Genomic DNA, 17,440 nt, shown 5'->3' on the forward strand with positions numbered 1-17,440 from the left:
TCACCCCAGCAATAGTTACCAAGAACTGGGATGAATTTGTAACATTCTTTAAAGCTAACGGGATAATCCGGTTATGGTCTTGGTGTTTTGTTGTTGTTGGTTTTGTTGTTGTTGTTGTTTTTGTTGTTGTTTTGTTTTGATTTGTGTTTTCTTTCCTGCTTCGGGACAAGTGAAATAGTTTTTAATACCAACATAGCCAGTTGGTATACGAGTAGAACTGTCCATAGTGAGATAAGTTTTGTGTCCTACATTCATGTGAGGACTACACAATGCTACTGAACACAACTAATGCATCACAAGGAGACCCTGGAATAAAACCTCACTGATACATGTTCCTGTATTTGTTCTGCCTTCCCTGAATGTGATCTAGCAGCTGCTGTCAGTGGCACAGAGCGTCAGACAAGGCAAAGTGAGACTTTTGAGTTACATGGTCTGTTTGTTGCTATGGAAGTGATGACAAATGTGATTGCATTGATAGTAGTGGAAAATTTATAGAGGAACGTAACAAGATAAGGACAGAGCAGTCTGGATTTGGAGACTGGGGGTAACCAGAGATGTGCATAGGTAACTGAAAAATACAAACCTGTGTTTACACTTCATGAGACCTGACTATCTAATTTTATTCATGAAAGGAAAGCTTGAAAGATGATGGTCTCCTCCAATCCCAAAGATATTAGCTTTGTCATCCTTAGTTATATATATTGCATTTGGCAACTCCAGAATGTTTAACAAATATTTATTCTATTAGTGATATTCTCTTGCATTAATTTGATGTTCAGTTCTGTAATCATTCATCATACAGAACAGCACCATGTTCTGGGAGTGAACCTATTAGAAACATCATAAAATCACATCAGCCAAACACTGTGAACATAGAAGGATATGGTCTGGAGACATGCAGCCATATTCTGGTCCTTAAAATGTTTTAGTAAGTGAGTTTTTCTATTTCCCCATATTCTTGGGAGAATATTCTTGCACTCAGTGAATAGACAGCCAGACCTGTATTTCCTTTAGGAATAGTTTTGAATTAAAACACTATTTCAAAGTAAGAATGCCCAAGGTTTGCTTTGGATTTTTTTCTCCATGTGTATTCAGGAGCAAGTATAAACCTTTTAGCAAATCTCACAATATCCATCTATGATGTCTCCTTTGCACCTGTGCTTTTCCTTGCAGCAAGATTTATTCAATGTATTAGAAAGTGCAAAGCCATACCAACAGAATGAGAAGAGAAAAAGAGGAGGCTATGCGTAAAACATGCATCAAGGTGTGCTGCTGAAGCTCAAAAATTTCTAATAGTGGAACAAATGTGGACTTTACCAGGATAATGTTCAGTAACTCAGAACCTGGCAAAGATTTTATATTACTTGTGATATGCCTTTTTAATTACAGTTTGGGAGATTATGACTTTTGCTGGCATTCATTTTGGCTTATTTATTTTTAACCTTTGCACATCAGTTCATCAATAATTTAATTAAATAATTCTTTAATGGGAGTAAGGCACTCTTTTTAGAAGTACACCTCTTAATTGAATGCTAGAATTAGGTTCACAAGCCTCTTTGTGGACCTATGTCCATTTCTAAGACATCATTTATATTTCAAAATCTTTTTCAGCGGCCACAAAGGCTGTTGACATGAAAGTCACTTACAGAGATACCACTGAGCTTGTGATAGGTGATGGTGGAATGCTTTTTAAAAATAGACAGCAGTTATCAAGCCTGTAACAGGGTACTTTGCCCTCTTTGACATCTTTTGGTAAGTGCTGATGCAAGCAGCCAGCCAGTTTTCCCAGGTGCAGTGGTTTTTGCAGGCTAAGGAAGTTGGGTTGTCATGGCTGCATTCCCACTGGAGCCTAAGACCAGTTAACTCTTTATGCCACAGAGAGACGCCACCAGAGTCACAGACCTTTCCTGCTGTCATTTTTCAGGTGGGGGTGGGCCTGGTAGGTCCCTTTTACCAATATAAAGCTATTTCTGTGCACTTCAGCCTGCCAGCTCTGAAATCAAGATAATAGCTATGTCATCATCCACACGGATGCTGTAAGTGTAATTGCACTGCAGATTATAAAGTGCTGTACTAATGGATACAACAGAGTACCAAAGATGACCTAATAATATCTGCTCTAACCAGCTTATCTGCTTTTCAAATACTGTTATGATGTGACTCTGCTCCTTTTGAAATCAACAAAAGATTTTGCACAGGTATGAAAAGAATTGAGACCTGTCCACATGGAACAAATGCTTACTAAAGTGATTGTTTCAGCGGCTTCATGCCAGATCAAGAAAAATAGTGCAGTCTTTTTCGATCATATTATGCATGCTTTGTGCTGGTCAAGATGTAATACAGTAATTAGAAAGAAAGATTCTCCAAAAATGTGATTCTTTCACTGCAATGAAGTGAATTTGTCCAACTTTGCTTTCCTCACAGGTCTCCAGGAGATTCACCATGCCTGCTTTGATAAATATATTCAAGGAAAACGCCTTACAGCCTTGTACTGCTTTATATTTTTCCACTTAGTCCATAACTCCCTCTGATATGTATCAGTAACCCGATGCTACTTCTACATGCCTGTGTGAGATCCCAGCTAGTGGGCTACTGTAGCAGAGCATCTCACCCCCCACAAGAGCTTATCTGTAGTTTGTTAGCCAGTCAGATAACTGAAACAGCACGAACTGTCTTGTATTGAATGATTTTGATGCCATGGGGTCAACACTAGTTGGCATCTCCCAACTGCCAATAAAAATCTTACTGTTGAAGTGAGATCTGGCAAGATAGGCTGAATTTCTGACTGACAGCCACTCACTTTGTGACTATAAAAGCCACACAAAACCTTCGCAATGCAGAAATCTTGTATACGTTTTCCTGGAAATGTGTGGAGCTTCTCCTGTGAGTAGGAGCCTACTTCGTGGTTACTCCCCAGGGGTTAAAGTGAAGGCACCTAGGTCCATTACCTTCATTTTGGTGGTAAGTTATATTCAACTCCTAATCAATATTGCTTCTTTTGCTAGCTTTAATATAGGTACCTTGATATAGTGCACTGTTTTATGCTGTAATCTACTAGGAGTTCTTTTACTCATATACTTTGGAGTAACTAATTCCGATCAAGATTTCTCATCTGTTATCTTTTGTCTGTTTAATAAATAATTCATTTAAATATAAATATACCTGATTTGCCATCATTAGAACTTGCCAGAGAAGGTGATTCCTTAAGTTTAAACTGCTGCCAAAATCTAAGGCTAAGGAAGGACTGACCTTCATTTAACCCCCTTTCTGTGAAGGAGTTTAAATACACAGTGGAGTTCTTTCTTCCCATCAGAGTCAGCAGCAGGGCTCCTTTAATAAACTTTGCCTGTAGTTCCCACTCTCCCAGCAACAGCTACCCCTCTGAGTTGCTTAGTACTTGAGGTCAAGGAAAGACAAACATCAAGTGCTGTTCTACGCTTTTAATTTCTGAATGTGAAATGATCAGGTAAAGGAGGGATTCTGTCTGGTGACATCAAATCTGGAGACATCTGTGGTGTCCCTTGTTACAAGAGAAGTTAAGAGATTCTTGAACTGAAGCAGGCCCACACAATGCGAGGGTGGACTATTCCAAGGTGAGAGTATAAACAGCAGCTTGTTGCAGGTGAATCAGACAAGACACCGTGGTCCTGCCCCAGCACAGCCACTGACTGCGTAGTGAAATTGTTCACTGACACCCAGGAAAATGCATCAAGAAACAGGATCTCTTCTTGTTTTGATTTCCTGAGCCCCTAACCTGTCTCTGGGACCCATCGAGACTCGAAGCAAGACTCTGTTCCCATCTTACATTTCCCTTCCAGTGCTAGCCCCCTATTCCTTCTTCCAGGTACACTGGGCTTTGTAAGCAGGGTGTGCAGCTGCTCCTTCTCCTAACAGGACCTGGGGTACTTTGATGAACCCAGCTGCAAGTAGGAGCTGCTCAAACAAGGGGGGAGCATTATCACACATGCATAGGGCGAGGGAAGGCAGTGACTGGTCCAGGTGCAGGTCCAGGTGCAGTTATGTCACACAGGGCTTGTCCTAGCCCTTCCCTCTTGAGCCTAACAGCATGCTCAGCTTCTTGAAAATGAAAGGTCTTTAGGAAGAACTTCACTCACATTTGTGGGGTTTTCTGGTTCAATTTTATACCACATAAAGCTGACTTAATTGGACAGATGACTAAACTGGTATCTCATGGCTTTAACATGGGTATTATACTTGGTCTATTTCTACAGGCTAATGAATGGATGTTGGAAGAGAAACTGTAGCTTTGCATCTTCTCTGCTGTCTTTGTTCTGCATCTTGTTACTTGTGCAATGTTAACTCTATAAGGAAACTCTAAAGGGCAAATCTGGATTTTATATATTTGAACGTTCCACACGTTACAAAAAATACTTTTAGTGTTGTCATGGTTTAGGAATGGTATTCTGCAATTTAGAAACCGTGCTGCCACTTCCCCTCTCCTGCTCCAGCTGGAGGCACAAAAGGCAAAGATCACAGGTTGAGATAAGAACAACTTACTGGAAATAGCAATGAGATAAGAAAACAAACAGTAACAGCAACAAAATTACAACAAAAGGTGTAAAAAGAAATTATTTACAGTGAAAAGGCCCTGGTAACAAGCAATACCAGACTGTTCCATCCACCATGTTTTCTCGACCAGAAGGAATCCCTCCTCTTCAAGAAGCAAGAGTCCCTTTCCCCTGCCCCTGGCAATGACATGAGGTAGTATCAAACAACCTCAGGGTCCTCACACCCCCTGCTGGCTACTGTAAAAATTAACAAAATTAACCCTGTCCTGGCTGGAACCAATACAAGTGTTTTAGATTTAAGAGGACTTGGCCATGACTGCAGGCAAAATAACAGACCCAGGCATCCTTTTTCTAAAATGTGTTTATGTATGATACTCAGATAGCCCTGACTCCTCTAGCATATTTTAAATATTCCTCAGACCTATTATAAGAACTGCATTCAGCTGGGATTTCATTGCTGAAAGCCCTATTAGTGTACTTGGGCCTGGGAGTGACCTCTGCACCCCACGGGGTCACTGCTTGTATCTCTGTTACAGAGCTGGGGCACACTAGTCTCCACATTAAACTACTGACTAAGGTAAATGGATTTTTAAAGAGCTATTTCTCTGTGAGGCTCAGGTGCTTGTCTTCATTTAGGATTCATATTCATGAACTTCATTTTGAAACAAGGTGCTTTAAGTTTTTCATCTAAATTAGAGGTAAGGGCTCTTTTCCTATAAAATAGGGCTAGCACAGAGTGAAAAGGCAGACTGTTATGTTTTCATTTTCAAGGACTTACAACACTTGCATGATGTAGGGGAGGACCCAGCTAGATTACTTCTTATTTACAGGTCTTCAAGCATACCCCTTCCTTCCTTGGCCACCAAAAGAAAACCTATACTCAGAGATTAGAACCTGCATCTATGATTTTCAGGACAGTTCTGTGGCCACTAGACTATCAGAACACAAGAAAAAAAGGTAGTCAGTTGGACCACAGACCAATTTAGCTACTGTCTTACTTTGAAGTATGTGTAATTCTTCCCCCTACATATTCTCCAGTCTCTAAATCTTTTCTGCTCAGGAACTTTATATGCTCAACATGATCTCTATGCATTTAGCAGTCCTTAATGGATTTCTCTTTCATAAGCTTGTCTAGTCTTGTTTGAATGCATGTAGCCTTTTAGCTGACATCATCAGCTTCTTTTAGACCTCTCCAGCTTTCAAAATTTGTTGTGTTACACTACTTACTGCATGAAAAAAAGATCACCTATTTTCCTGTTCATTTTGAACCCAAGATCCTGATACATTTTTCTGTTGCTCCCCTATATCTTGTTCTGGGTGTGACACCAAATAATGGATTTCTGCTCACTTTTGCCTTGCACTCATAGTTATATAGACCTCTATAATTTCATCCCTCATTTGTCTCTTCCAGACCCAGTAATGCTGGATTACTTGGCCATCCTTTATGAGGTAAACATTCCATGCCTTACCAACTTCCCTTCTAATATAGTTTTTTAAAATGTATGTTTTAGGACTGCTTTTGTTTTCAGTAATGCAGATATTTAATTGATACTGTATCTTCTAATCCTGCTCTGGGATAGATTTATTTCCAAACCAAATTAACAGCATGTTTCCTTGCCTACAGAAAACATAGTTTAGGCATAGCTGAATCAGGGGCAGTGCTGGAAGACTATGTATAAGGAGAAGAGTGTTACATCTGTGTAAATGATGAAAATGACAACTTGCCTGACTTCTGTCATCCAAATTAAAATGGAGTTTTCAGGGATTGGAGTATTCACTGGTTCATAAATTTTATAAATATCTGACAGGATATTACCCTAAAATATTTATTGGCAAAACTGCTATGAATCAAACACAAACTCTGTCCTCTAAAAATGAGCTCAGCAGTTTTCCATGAAAGCATGTGAGCACCACAGCAGATCAATAGACCTAGAAATTTTTAGGACTGGTGAATTTGAAGACTGGCAACTTCCACTTAATTACTGTATTGCTCTTTTCCTCTGCACATTGCTGTAGGTGAAATGTCTTGTTCCATTTAAAATCCATGTCGCCATTGGTCCCAATGAAACTAGCTTACCTAGCCAGGCTGTCCTGAAACAAGGCTTGCTCCCTATCTGAATGGCTCACAGACAAACCCTAAAGTCATGGTTTTCATTGAGGAACTCTAATTTACTCTTCCATTTTGTTCTGACACCTTGTGTCCTAAAGTTCTGCTTTAGGAACTGAAGTGTAAGCATAATCGGTGCCTCTCACTGCATCGGTTATATTTTATTACAACTGGATAAAAGGTCCCTTTACAAAACTTATCATACAATGATTTGGGTTGGAAGGTACCATAAAGATCATTTAGTTCTAGCCTTCCTGCCATGGGAAGGGACACCTTCCCCTAGACCAGGTTCCTCAGAGCCACATCCAGCTTGGCCTTGAACACATTAACTTCAGAAAAAAAACCCCAGAAAAAGAGAAAATAAACTCATCACATTTTATCACTTTATTTTTAAATTAAGACTTACCAAAACTACTTCATTTCCCTTTTCAAAGAAAAAAAAAAAGGAAGAGTGAGACTGGTGACAGAAACACATTTCCAGATCAACTTATGAGAACAAACAAAAAAGTGCACCTTTCTGAAGTGACACGGATTCTTTCATCATTGGAGGAATTGAATCTGTCATCCTTTTCTCTGAAATACTCTTCTATGCACTGCTCTTCAAAGTCATGGACCTTTTTTAATTCATCCTCAGTTATGAAAAGTTCTGTGGGAAAAAATTGAGAAATACGAATTTGGCAAATATTAACATGTGAAATTAACTACTCTTATTTGTGAAATTCATGGACTAAACTTTCAAAAGAAAGCTTCAAATTTATCTGGCATTTTGATACGAAAGCAGATAGATGCTGCTAATTACGGAATTAGTGGCTTTAGTTATATATGATTCTGGAGATAGAAGCAGTTAAGCAGGCAAATGCTGAGCAAACATGAATATGTTTTGATTACATGAGATCTAAACACAGCTGCTGGTCAGGTCGCGGACAGATGGTGGTAGCCAAAGCCCACCTGTAACCTAACAGATATGTAATGAGATTAGCAGACTACTAGGAAAGAGCCTGGGAGTACAGGGGTCTGTCTGACGTGGCAAGAACTGACATCTGCCAGCAGCAGTGTGATGGGAGTGGGAGGAGAGCCATCTGGTTGCATCTCCAGTGCCACACGTGACTCCTGCTCCCTCCTCACAGAGAAATGGGCTGTGGCATGGGCTAATGCTGGGAAGAGTTGCACATCCCTTAGCTCTGGCATGTACATTGGGCAAGGTAGAGATATTCTGCCTTGAAGAATTAGATGGAGAAGAGGAAAGTGTTATCAAAATAATCTGGCAGGTTTTCCATCATGGTTATGGGACTTCATTTAAAGCATGTTGAGAAACCACTTCTCCAATCTGAGTCAGAGTCAAGGAGAGAATGTGTATACAAAATCGCTTTGCACCATCTCGCAGCTCGTCTAGGCAAAATGTGTGCTCAGGGGAAGTATGTGCTGTTTGCTCAAAAAGTAGGAATGCTCTCTCTGTATTTTCAAAAATAAAGCTGGAAGTGTGATGGAGTGAGACAAATTCCAGCAACAACTGACACCTAGTAACAGCAAAACAAACATTTTGCTTTGAAGGAACAAACTGGGCAACAACCCCAAAGAATTTCCAGAAAAACCCAGCCTCCTTAACATTCCAAAGAGAATGAAGGGTTGGGAAAATCAGGTAAAACTAACTTATTCAGGTACGGTTTTTGAAGGTAAAAGTTGTTGTTTTGCTGGGAAGGCTATCAAGGTGCTGGACTTTGACTTCATGCATGTCAAACACTAGCCATTATGAAAGGCACTGGAAAATCCCCTCTGTGCATTATCTAAGTCTTACTCAATCCATAGTCTCTCTCATCTGGGTCACTTTCATGCTTCTTCCATCTGCAGCAGAGGTGTTGAAATATCATCGTCATGTGGCTGAAAATGATCAGAGGTGGTGGTAGAACAGGTCTTTCGTGGAACGTCATGATAAGCTGGTACCTTTGAAATTTCCAAACTTGGTTCGATATAGATTTGACTTCGAAAAATGTGTTGCTAGAAGGCAAGAAGAGGAAAATGACACCAGACTGAAAATGGTTTTGGGTACTTTGCGCCAAAGATGATATGACAACATCATAACTAGATACATTTCAATAATATTGGCAAATGTTTCCTTGTCACAAAAACAGGAAGCAGAACAAAAGAGTAAGTTTGTGTTTGGGCAAAGCAGAGTGGTAATCAGCCTTTTTGAAGTACCTTATGACTGCGTGTGTCTGTGCTGTACAACCCCCGAGTCTTAAAACAACCCACTGAGATGGGGAAGTATTTTTACTCTTGTTTTCCCTGTTGAGAGTGAATGATGCCATAACGGAACTTTTTTTGGCTTCTTTGCCTTGGTTCCCATTAGGTGTCTGTCCTTGGAAATGAGCACAGTGTGAAAAACTTGGCATTTCCCTCGTTTCCTGGGGCAAGCCTACTTTCCCTCTCCCCCTTACATCCTTGGAATATATTTCCCAGCCAAAGCCAAAGCTCAGCAGTCTTCATAGGCTGTGAACAATGTGCACCCTCCCCAAGTCTATACTTTGCAATGTTTCACTCACTTGAAAACTGCAATGAGGAGATTCACCAAAAGAATGTTTGCTACCAAGAGGTAACAGGCCATGATGGCAGGAACGATCCATGCTCCTGTTTTGCAGGGAGGTAGCTGGATTATTTTGCCATCTTCTCTGGTTTCATTTTGACCACAAGGTGCTGGGAACAAAATTTGAAAACAAAAAAATGCAAAATGGGAATGAATCTTATTTTTTCAGTAGTTTTTGCAGAAATATTAAATATTTATAACATCCTGCCTGCCAAGGCAATATCTTCCAAATAACAATGGCATTGACATTCCCCCTCCCAGGAGTTTATGCTTGGAATCACAGATTTTGCAGGCTGCAGTTCTTGTTATTGTGTGTTATGTGCCATGGGTATCAAGATATTTCCCTCAAAAATTGCAGGAGACATGCTTGGTGTGAGTAAGCTGCCTGTCTGCATACATAATACAAAATACCATGGTACTCTCGTGGTAATTAGTGGCTGTGCAAATGAAGTTATTGAAATGTTTAATCCTACAAGAAAGCTTGCATATTATTTCTTTAATGGTGAAAACCTGTTCTTTTTTTATTGATTGAGAGGGATGTGATAAAAACGGAAAAGGAAGTCCATGAAAGTAAATTGCTGAGCACTGCACTGTCTCAAGCCCCTCTAGGACATACTCATAATGACTTTCTGCTGTTAAGGACTCTTGACTGCATGCCTAGAAACAGTGGGGGAGATTATCAAGTCTTTACTGTACCAGGTAAAGGGACATGTATGCAGCAGAGACACCACCTGTTTCTTCCGCAAATGCATCAGAATCACAATGTTCTCAGTATTAATGTTGTAGAACTGAAGCAAGGGGAGAGAAAACATGGTGAAATAGTTTTCCCTGCTTGTGTTTTAACATGCCTTCAGGTGCAGTGATGGGTAATCTGCATTTATAAGCATGGGTTCAGTTTATGTCTTTCTAGCCTCAGTCCTACTGGTTCTATGTATCTTCATAATTAGCTCTTCAAGAAAATAATGGAAGCAAGCAGCTTACATATACAAATCATCTTAGTAAATTTTGCACAGCACTACAGCTAGCTTCCCCCCATCTCCATCAAAAAGAAGGTTAAATGAGGAATTTCTAAAGTGCTCAGCACTGTCTCAGTTCCTACTGATATCAATGGGGGTTTTCTACTGATTTCATGGAAAACAAAGTTTGCTGATGCCATACATAAAATTTTATTGTGTGGCAACAAATCCGTATTTCCAGTACCACCCATTGCATCTTCTCAAGAAAGTCCTTCTGAACTTGGTTCACTGAGCCTGAAATTCAATTGTGGATGTCTGTTCTGGCAATCATATTACATTATGTGTGATTTTGGTACTTTGTGGGCACTGCACATAGATCCTACCTACTACATGCAGAAATACTGTGACCATATGGGATACAGGACTACATGACCCCTCCAAAAACTTTCAACTCACCAAAAAAAAAAAAAAAAAATTACCAAGTCAAATACAAGCAACACTGCTTTTTTACCAGCAACTCCATTGTTTCTGGACACATGGTGTCACCAGTCCTTCCTACTTACAAAAACACATTTTATTACTGGAACAGGCTGAGAATATGCAGTTCTTTGTTTCTCAGTAAGCATCACTTTGCAGATCATTTTGAGGTGGTGCTAATTTCCACACTGGTCCAAGCAGCAGTTTCATGTAGACATTCAAAACACCGTCAGTGCACTGCTGTGAGTGTGGAGCTCTGTGCCCTCAGCCTTCACCCAGCAGAAACTGGACTGTTCAATACCTCTTGCTACCAGCACTCAATCTGGGACTTACATCTCTGTTTGTGTGGAAACATTAGCTTGCTCATATATTGAGTCAGATCTACAAAGTCCAATACAGCACAGAACCGAAACCCATAATGATTTCACCAGTGATGGAACAATCAATCACAGTATCATTTGATGAAACCTGTTGTCCTTTTTTGTGCTGAAAACAGAAGAAATAATATATTTTGAAGTAATAAGAAAATTTTGAAAAGCATTTTTCAAACCTTAGACCAATGTGATCAAAAACTCAGCTCCAATTCTGGTTCCAATTCTATTATCCCATTTTTTTTTCCCTAAAAAACCATAGAATTTAATCTGGTAAAAAAAAAAATTAGCTAAGAAGACAAAAAATATTTCTCCAGCTCTACTTGCTTACAACTGGGTAATCTCTGTTGGTTTATGCCACCCAGTGATGGCCAAATAAGATTTCCTACACAGAAATGATCTATTCTATATACCCGTTGCGGTTCAGCTTGTCCTGAAGCTTTGCAGAAGTTTTTCTCTTTTGAATGTTCTGTTGTGGGTACAGTTTTTAAATAACATGGGAATACTCAATTCTTGCTTTACTTATGGAGAGCTAAGCCACCACTTAATTGTCACATCTTCAGCTGCATAAGAAAATGTATGACCTGTGTCCAAAATGCAGAAGTCATTCCACGGCACATCATTGAACATCTTTCATCTTTAAACTATGACATTAATTTTCCAATATTCTCCCCTCCCCCCCCAGTTAATTAAGGGCATTTTAGAACAATTACTCTGAGGAAACCAGAAAGAGAAATTTGAGAAATTAGAATTCTGTTTGTAAGCTGAGAGAAGATTTGGCTATGGGACAGTTGGCCACCCCACCTGAGTACGCAGAGTCCCAAGCACTCCTGTCTCCTTGGTACAGTAACCTGGGGTATCTCACTTCCCACTTCCCACTCCATCCGCACATTCACCTGCGCGGCTGCCAGCACGGCTGCAGGGCTCAGAGTTCAGACCACAGCACCTGATTCCATCAGCAGGTTCACTGACGAGCGGAGCAGAACGCTGCATGATCGTGGTTCTTACTCAGCACGAGTCTCGTTACCCACCCCTGCGCTGCCTTTTCTGGAGCCTCACTCCAAGCAGGGCTCTGCAGTGCCGGGTGCCTGTTTGATCGGCGCCGGTGTCCCACTGCTCCACGCTGGTAATGCTAGGCTTCCATAAAGCCAGAGTTTTCACGTGCTGTGCCTCGCCCCTGAGGAATCTGCACTGCCTTTCATGTGTAACATGAAACGTGTTCATTTGAACATTTTAATTATTTTTGGAGAAATGAAGTAATTTTTGTAATACTTGCAGTAATATATTGTAATATATTTCCAAGCACAATATTAACATGTATGCAAACTTGACTCATCTGTTTTACATTATAGCCTTGCTTTAACACAAGCCACAGAATACTTAATTCTAGTGAAATGCTTTACTGAAGAAAATTCTGTTAACATAACGACATGCCAATCTCAGGTAGCTGAAAAACCCAACCACTCTGATACCTGCAGGCCATTGGATAAAGTCCAGACATTATGTCCTGAACTTAGGCTTTAGAAAATAGTAAATGATTGGAGTTTTAACTTCAATTATACAAATTAACCTCATTCAGCTTTCAAACATTGCATCCTGACACCTGTAAATGTATTGACTTTTTGCATCCCGTGTTTCCTTTTTCACAATCTCTTTCCATGCTTATTTTTCCTTCCTGACTCCCACTTACAGTTTCCTGCTGGGCCTTTCCTGCTACATACCTAACCCTTCCTCTTTCCTGTTCAGGAAACAGTTGTAAAAAACCAGTAATTCAACCCTCTGTGGGTTTCAGGCCTGAAGTGGAGACAGAGGTCAGGAAGAATTAGTTTCCTTGCTGTAATTACTGTAATGACATGGGCACTGCTCACTTTTACTTTGCATTGGGCGGAGGGCTTGGCAAAGGATGCTTGCAAGTTTCTGTGTCATGACTCTTCCCCCAGCTGCACCCTTCCAAAGCAGGTGTGGGAAATAATGAAGAGACCAAAGTGCATAATTGAACAGCTCTGTCACTGAATAGCTTTTTGCCTTTGATGAAAACTTCTCACATAAAAATGGATAGCACTTTTACAATACAAGCTGATTTGTTTAAAATCAGAAGAAACTGAGGAATGTTTTCCTACACTCACAGTTCTAAATAAAGTAGAAACAAATAAGTGTAACCAAATAACAAACAATTAAAAAAAAATCTGGATATTTTTAATGCTTTCATCACCCTATTTATGAGTATATACGCGCCTTCCAATTTTGACCCACAATGAACCCAAAGGATGTGAAAGTGTTTTAAAATTTTAAAATCAAATGTCTAAGCAACCTTACCAGCTTACCAGGCTGATAAATATCCCCCTCCCCCCCCAAATATTAAGTGGCCTTTGCTAGAATTCTTCACTTCTTCACTGATGGGGAAAATACTGAAATCTGTGAACTACAAATTTCAGAGGATTGCTCTGTTCATCAGTAGAAACATCCAGGGAGTTGAATAATATCTCATTACTTCAAGAAAGTTTCTTTAACTACACCATCCTGATGTTACACGTTGCTTCTTGCCCCAGGCCACATTAAAAGTGACTTTGAACGGTCTCTTCAATCTGCTGCTATTTTAATAATAATTTATAGTAAATCCCTGCATTTTTCTTGTTTACTCTAGTGCTTTCTTCCTTCTCCTACTCTCCTCCTCCCCCCATTAAAAATAGCCAACCAAAGAGAATCCAAGTTACAACATCAGGAGTGCTCGTTAGGGGAATACTGCTACAATCTAGGCCAGAGAGACTTTCAAAATTGTTTGTAGTCCATGCAAAAATCTTATCCACTACTTTTGTCTAACAATGTTAAAAGTATTGCCACAGGTTTGATTTATTCTATTTTGTACAGAGCTGCTATGTTTGTTCTGATTCCAGAATGTGCCATGCAAATGATGGGCCTCGTAGGAAGCTCCTATCAAGTCATGAAAAGCATGAAATGAGTTAAGTATGTAATTTTCATTTATACTAAGAAATTTTCAAGAATTATAAAAATTAAACAAATCTAAAAGATTATGAAATTTAAGGAATTTTTAAAAAGCCTTTTGTAGTAACTCTAATTTCCTCTGAAGTTCATTGAACAGTTAAAACCTGTGTATAACTGTCTCTCATCTTCTGAAACAATTGCATTCTGGTTACTTGATATTCCTCCAATACAAGTGAAAGAGAAGGAGGCCCCATCTTTTTCTCTTAAACTAGGTACATTTTTCCAAAAAGGAGTAAACACAAGAAACAAACACAACTCAGACTGATCTTCAGATTCCAGATGGCACGTGAAGTACTGTCAGCTGGTAAGAAAATCCAGGTGGAAATCCAACCTGTGAGACACCAGGAAAATCTGAAAAATTTCTCAAACCAAAAAAATCCAAAGCCATGTTGACTAACAGCAGGTTCAGTTGCTTTGCCTTCTGAATACAGGAAAATGTGAGCTCTGATGTTCATCTTCTACAGATGACTGCTGTTTTCCAAGTTGGCATTTATTTCCTCTACCTACATGTTTTTTTACCAAGCAAGCTCACCTTTCTTCTTCAGTATTTTTTATATCCTTCTGTATCCATAGTATTCTGGAGAGATGGATAGTTTTGTAAGGTGAAAACAAAGTTCTTCACATGTGAAAACTCTGTTATGGATTTTTCTGGCTAAAACTGCCAGCACAAGTGCCAAAGTGAGGTGAACTGAAGGAGAGATTTTACAGTGTTTGTGGGAAATCCACTTCTGGACAGGCATTCACTAAAGCAGTTACATGGCTGGCTGCTTCCCCATGGATCCCATTGGGCATCACAAGGCTCAGATGGATTAGGAAAGACAGCCTAACAGCGAGACAGTTGCATGTGCCACCACCAGCTCCCTGATTCAGATTCTCCTTCCTCCCCCAGCTATCAGTGGATAATAATATATCTTTACTTAACTACATAATTGATATCAGTCTAATTTTTTTCAATTTATCAAGCTCTTATTATTATTCCTTTCCTGAAATATATTAATTTTTCATTTCCTGACCTTTAAATAATTCATAAATTTGATTAGCTTACTGCCTGCTTTCAGTTCTCCGGTTTAGGCCTTTATCTGAATCCCAAGAGTTGCTAGCTGGTGTTTTCTAGGCCCAAGTCAAAACTCAGCAGCCCAAGGTAGTTTCAGTCATTACTGATGTTTCACTTGGACTAATATTTTGACTGGTTCCACTTTTCCATTAAGTAGCTTGACTATTCCTTGATCTTTACATACTTCCAAAGACTGTTTCATGTAATTGCTAAAACTTCCTGAGTAGACAACATGGTATGTGTAACCTTCTGTCAGTGCCAGATCAGCTAAAAGGAATTAGCCGAATAGCTGGATTTAGTTGTGGGAGCAATATGGTCCAATAAATCGCAATTGCACCTCCTTTGTTTATAGAGCATACTCTACTCATTTCCTGCTCAAAGACCTAGAGGAAGACCATTATGGTTGCACTGTGATAGTAGAGTTTGTCTTTTCTAGTCCCCCATTCCCCAAGGCCATATGGAGCTGGGCTGTGGACTTAATGGATAGCTAGGACTGAAAGAGCACCAGGAACTCAGGATCTCTCCATTGCTAGCAGCAGTCACTCTTCCACGTGTTACTGTCTGTGGCTCCTCCCCCAGCATATTTTAGGCATATTCAGAGGTTCTTACTTCTCACACTGTCTTCTCCATCCAAGAATTACTGAAGCTGGCCATTCTAGTTCTGCATCTTTTTATATGAAGCACCTGCTTAATATGACAAGATTTTTAGATTTTTTAGTTGTCATATTCTGATGAACTGTCAGTCTCAGAGGAGCTACTTAGAGACTGTTTTTGCTGGTTTTGTTGACTTTACCCGAAAACTTGAACACAGAGCTAAAAGATTTACTCTCCTTCCCCCCCACCTTTACAACTGATTCTTAGTCAGAAATTTGTAGGTATATAGTATTTGTGGACATTACTGACAATAAGTACCACCACTGAATAATGTATTCATAATCCCAGAAGTGAGGATATAATCTGTCCTCACTTTTGAGTTGAAGATGAGATCACATACCAACAGAACACTAACACATACTCCAGATAACATGTTTTCCATTAAAAAATGATATGAATACAGAAATTATGGGTAAAAAATATAAATACATATGACACACTCTTTTAGAGCAAGGCATTTAGCAGTATGTTGAAATAAAAATGAGAGTAGACCCACTGGATGAATAGGCTGCCAGCTGATGAGGTGGATCCAGACATTGTATCTGGTCAGCCTTTATGGCATGCTTCACAAATAAAATAAAAATAATTAATTAAATAGATAAAAATAATTTTTCAAAAATAAAGTAAATTAGAAATGTTAGAGTAGCACACATTTTTGTACATTTCTCAGATACCAGGATGTTTTCCAGGAAAGTGGCTCAAATCAACATGCCTCTCCATGATCAGCACTTTTACTGAAACCCAAACTTGCTTATACTGTAGCAATATTAAACACCAAAACACAAACAAAATTCACAAAGCAACCCTTTTGTTTTGTTAAAATAATACTGATTAAAAAATAATGTGCTCTAAGCCACAGAGTTAAATTTCAGTTTAGATGTAGCATAACAATTTAAGAACATGCTTATCTTATTTGAGAAAGTACAAACACTGTAGCACTCTAACATGAGTACAGTGGCTGATTTAGCTTAGAACAACATGGAAAATATAAATAACAGCAAATTTTTAAATACTGAAAAAGTGTGAGTATGCCAGTAAAACCTTCTGGGTGTCCATTGGGTCATTTTGATTGTGTTAACATCATCACCAACCATTGCTCATGCTCCCAGTCTATTCCACAGGTAACATTTTTGAGACAACTGAGCATCAGACAGACATGACATACTGTACACATTTTGTGCTGGAAGAGTGGCAGATACTAATTCCCTGCATCATCTGCCTCTCAGGAAGGAGGAAGTAGGTGCTGCTTTTCATTTTGACATCATCACTTTTGCTGCAACTCCGAGTTTCCTTGACACAGGTAGAAAAACAACATGTCTATATTTAAAAGCTGGAGTTGAAGCCGCCAGGAAGTTTGCTTTCTCTAAGTTTTAGAAGTAATTACTCTGCATCTTTTTTCATGGTTTAAATGTTGTGCATCTGAATAACACATAAGACTAATCTCAAATCCTCATGCAAGGATGTGCAGCCTGCAACCCAGTTTTCATACTTAAATACCATGCTTCATTCAAGGACCCTTCAGTTTCTTAAGGTTCCGGGTTCTAAACTGTAATCAGCCCTTCAATAAAAAAAACCAAAACAAGAACACTTTATTCAGCCAATTTCCACGTTTGTTGCACTATGGTAGTTACTTAGTACAATATCAATAAATGGCCACTTGTAGAGGGACAGACAGAATTCTGCTTGTAGAAGGAAGTCATAGGTTAAT

The 17,440-nt window shown here is 39.4% G+C and overlaps 1 protein-coding gene and 1 long non-coding RNA gene across 8 annotated transcripts in view; one reads left to right on the plus strand and one right to left on the minus strand.

The window, feature by feature from the left end:
* The window catches only part of TRPM3 (transient receptor potential cation channel subfamily M member 3), a 397,273-nt gene that overhangs the window by 9,244 nt on the left and 370,589 nt on the right, over window positions 1-17,440 (minus strand). For all 7 annotated transcript variants that reach the window (XM_042013148.1, XM_042013144.1, XM_042013147.1 and 4 more), the window contains 3 exons: window positions 9,177-9,327; window positions 8,432-8,631; window positions 7,150-7,282 (listed from right to left, as the gene is read on the minus strand). In XM_042013148.1, coding sequence (XP_041869082.1) covers window positions 7,150-7,282; window positions 8,432-8,631; window positions 9,177-9,327 — 484 coding nt within the window. The remainder of the gene's footprint in view (window positions 1-7,149; window positions 7,283-8,431; window positions 8,632-9,176; window positions 9,328-17,440) is intronic.
* LOC121657437 lies at window positions 1,531-15,800 on the plus strand. Its single transcript, XR_006013629.1, has 4 exons — window positions 1,531-2,961; window positions 5,941-5,978; window positions 13,916-13,985; window positions 14,237-15,800. It is a non-coding gene; the product is annotated as an uncharacterized LOC121657437 (long non-coding RNA).

Source organism: Corvus kubaryi, unplaced genomic scaffold, assembly GCF_017639235.1.
Source record: "Corvus kubaryi isolate FWS band 111438036 unplaced genomic scaffold, C.kubaryi_AGA036_p1.0 split1-37296, whole genome shotgun sequence".
Classification (NCBI taxonomy): Eukaryota; Metazoa; Chordata; class Aves; order Passeriformes; family Corvidae; genus Corvus; species Corvus kubaryi.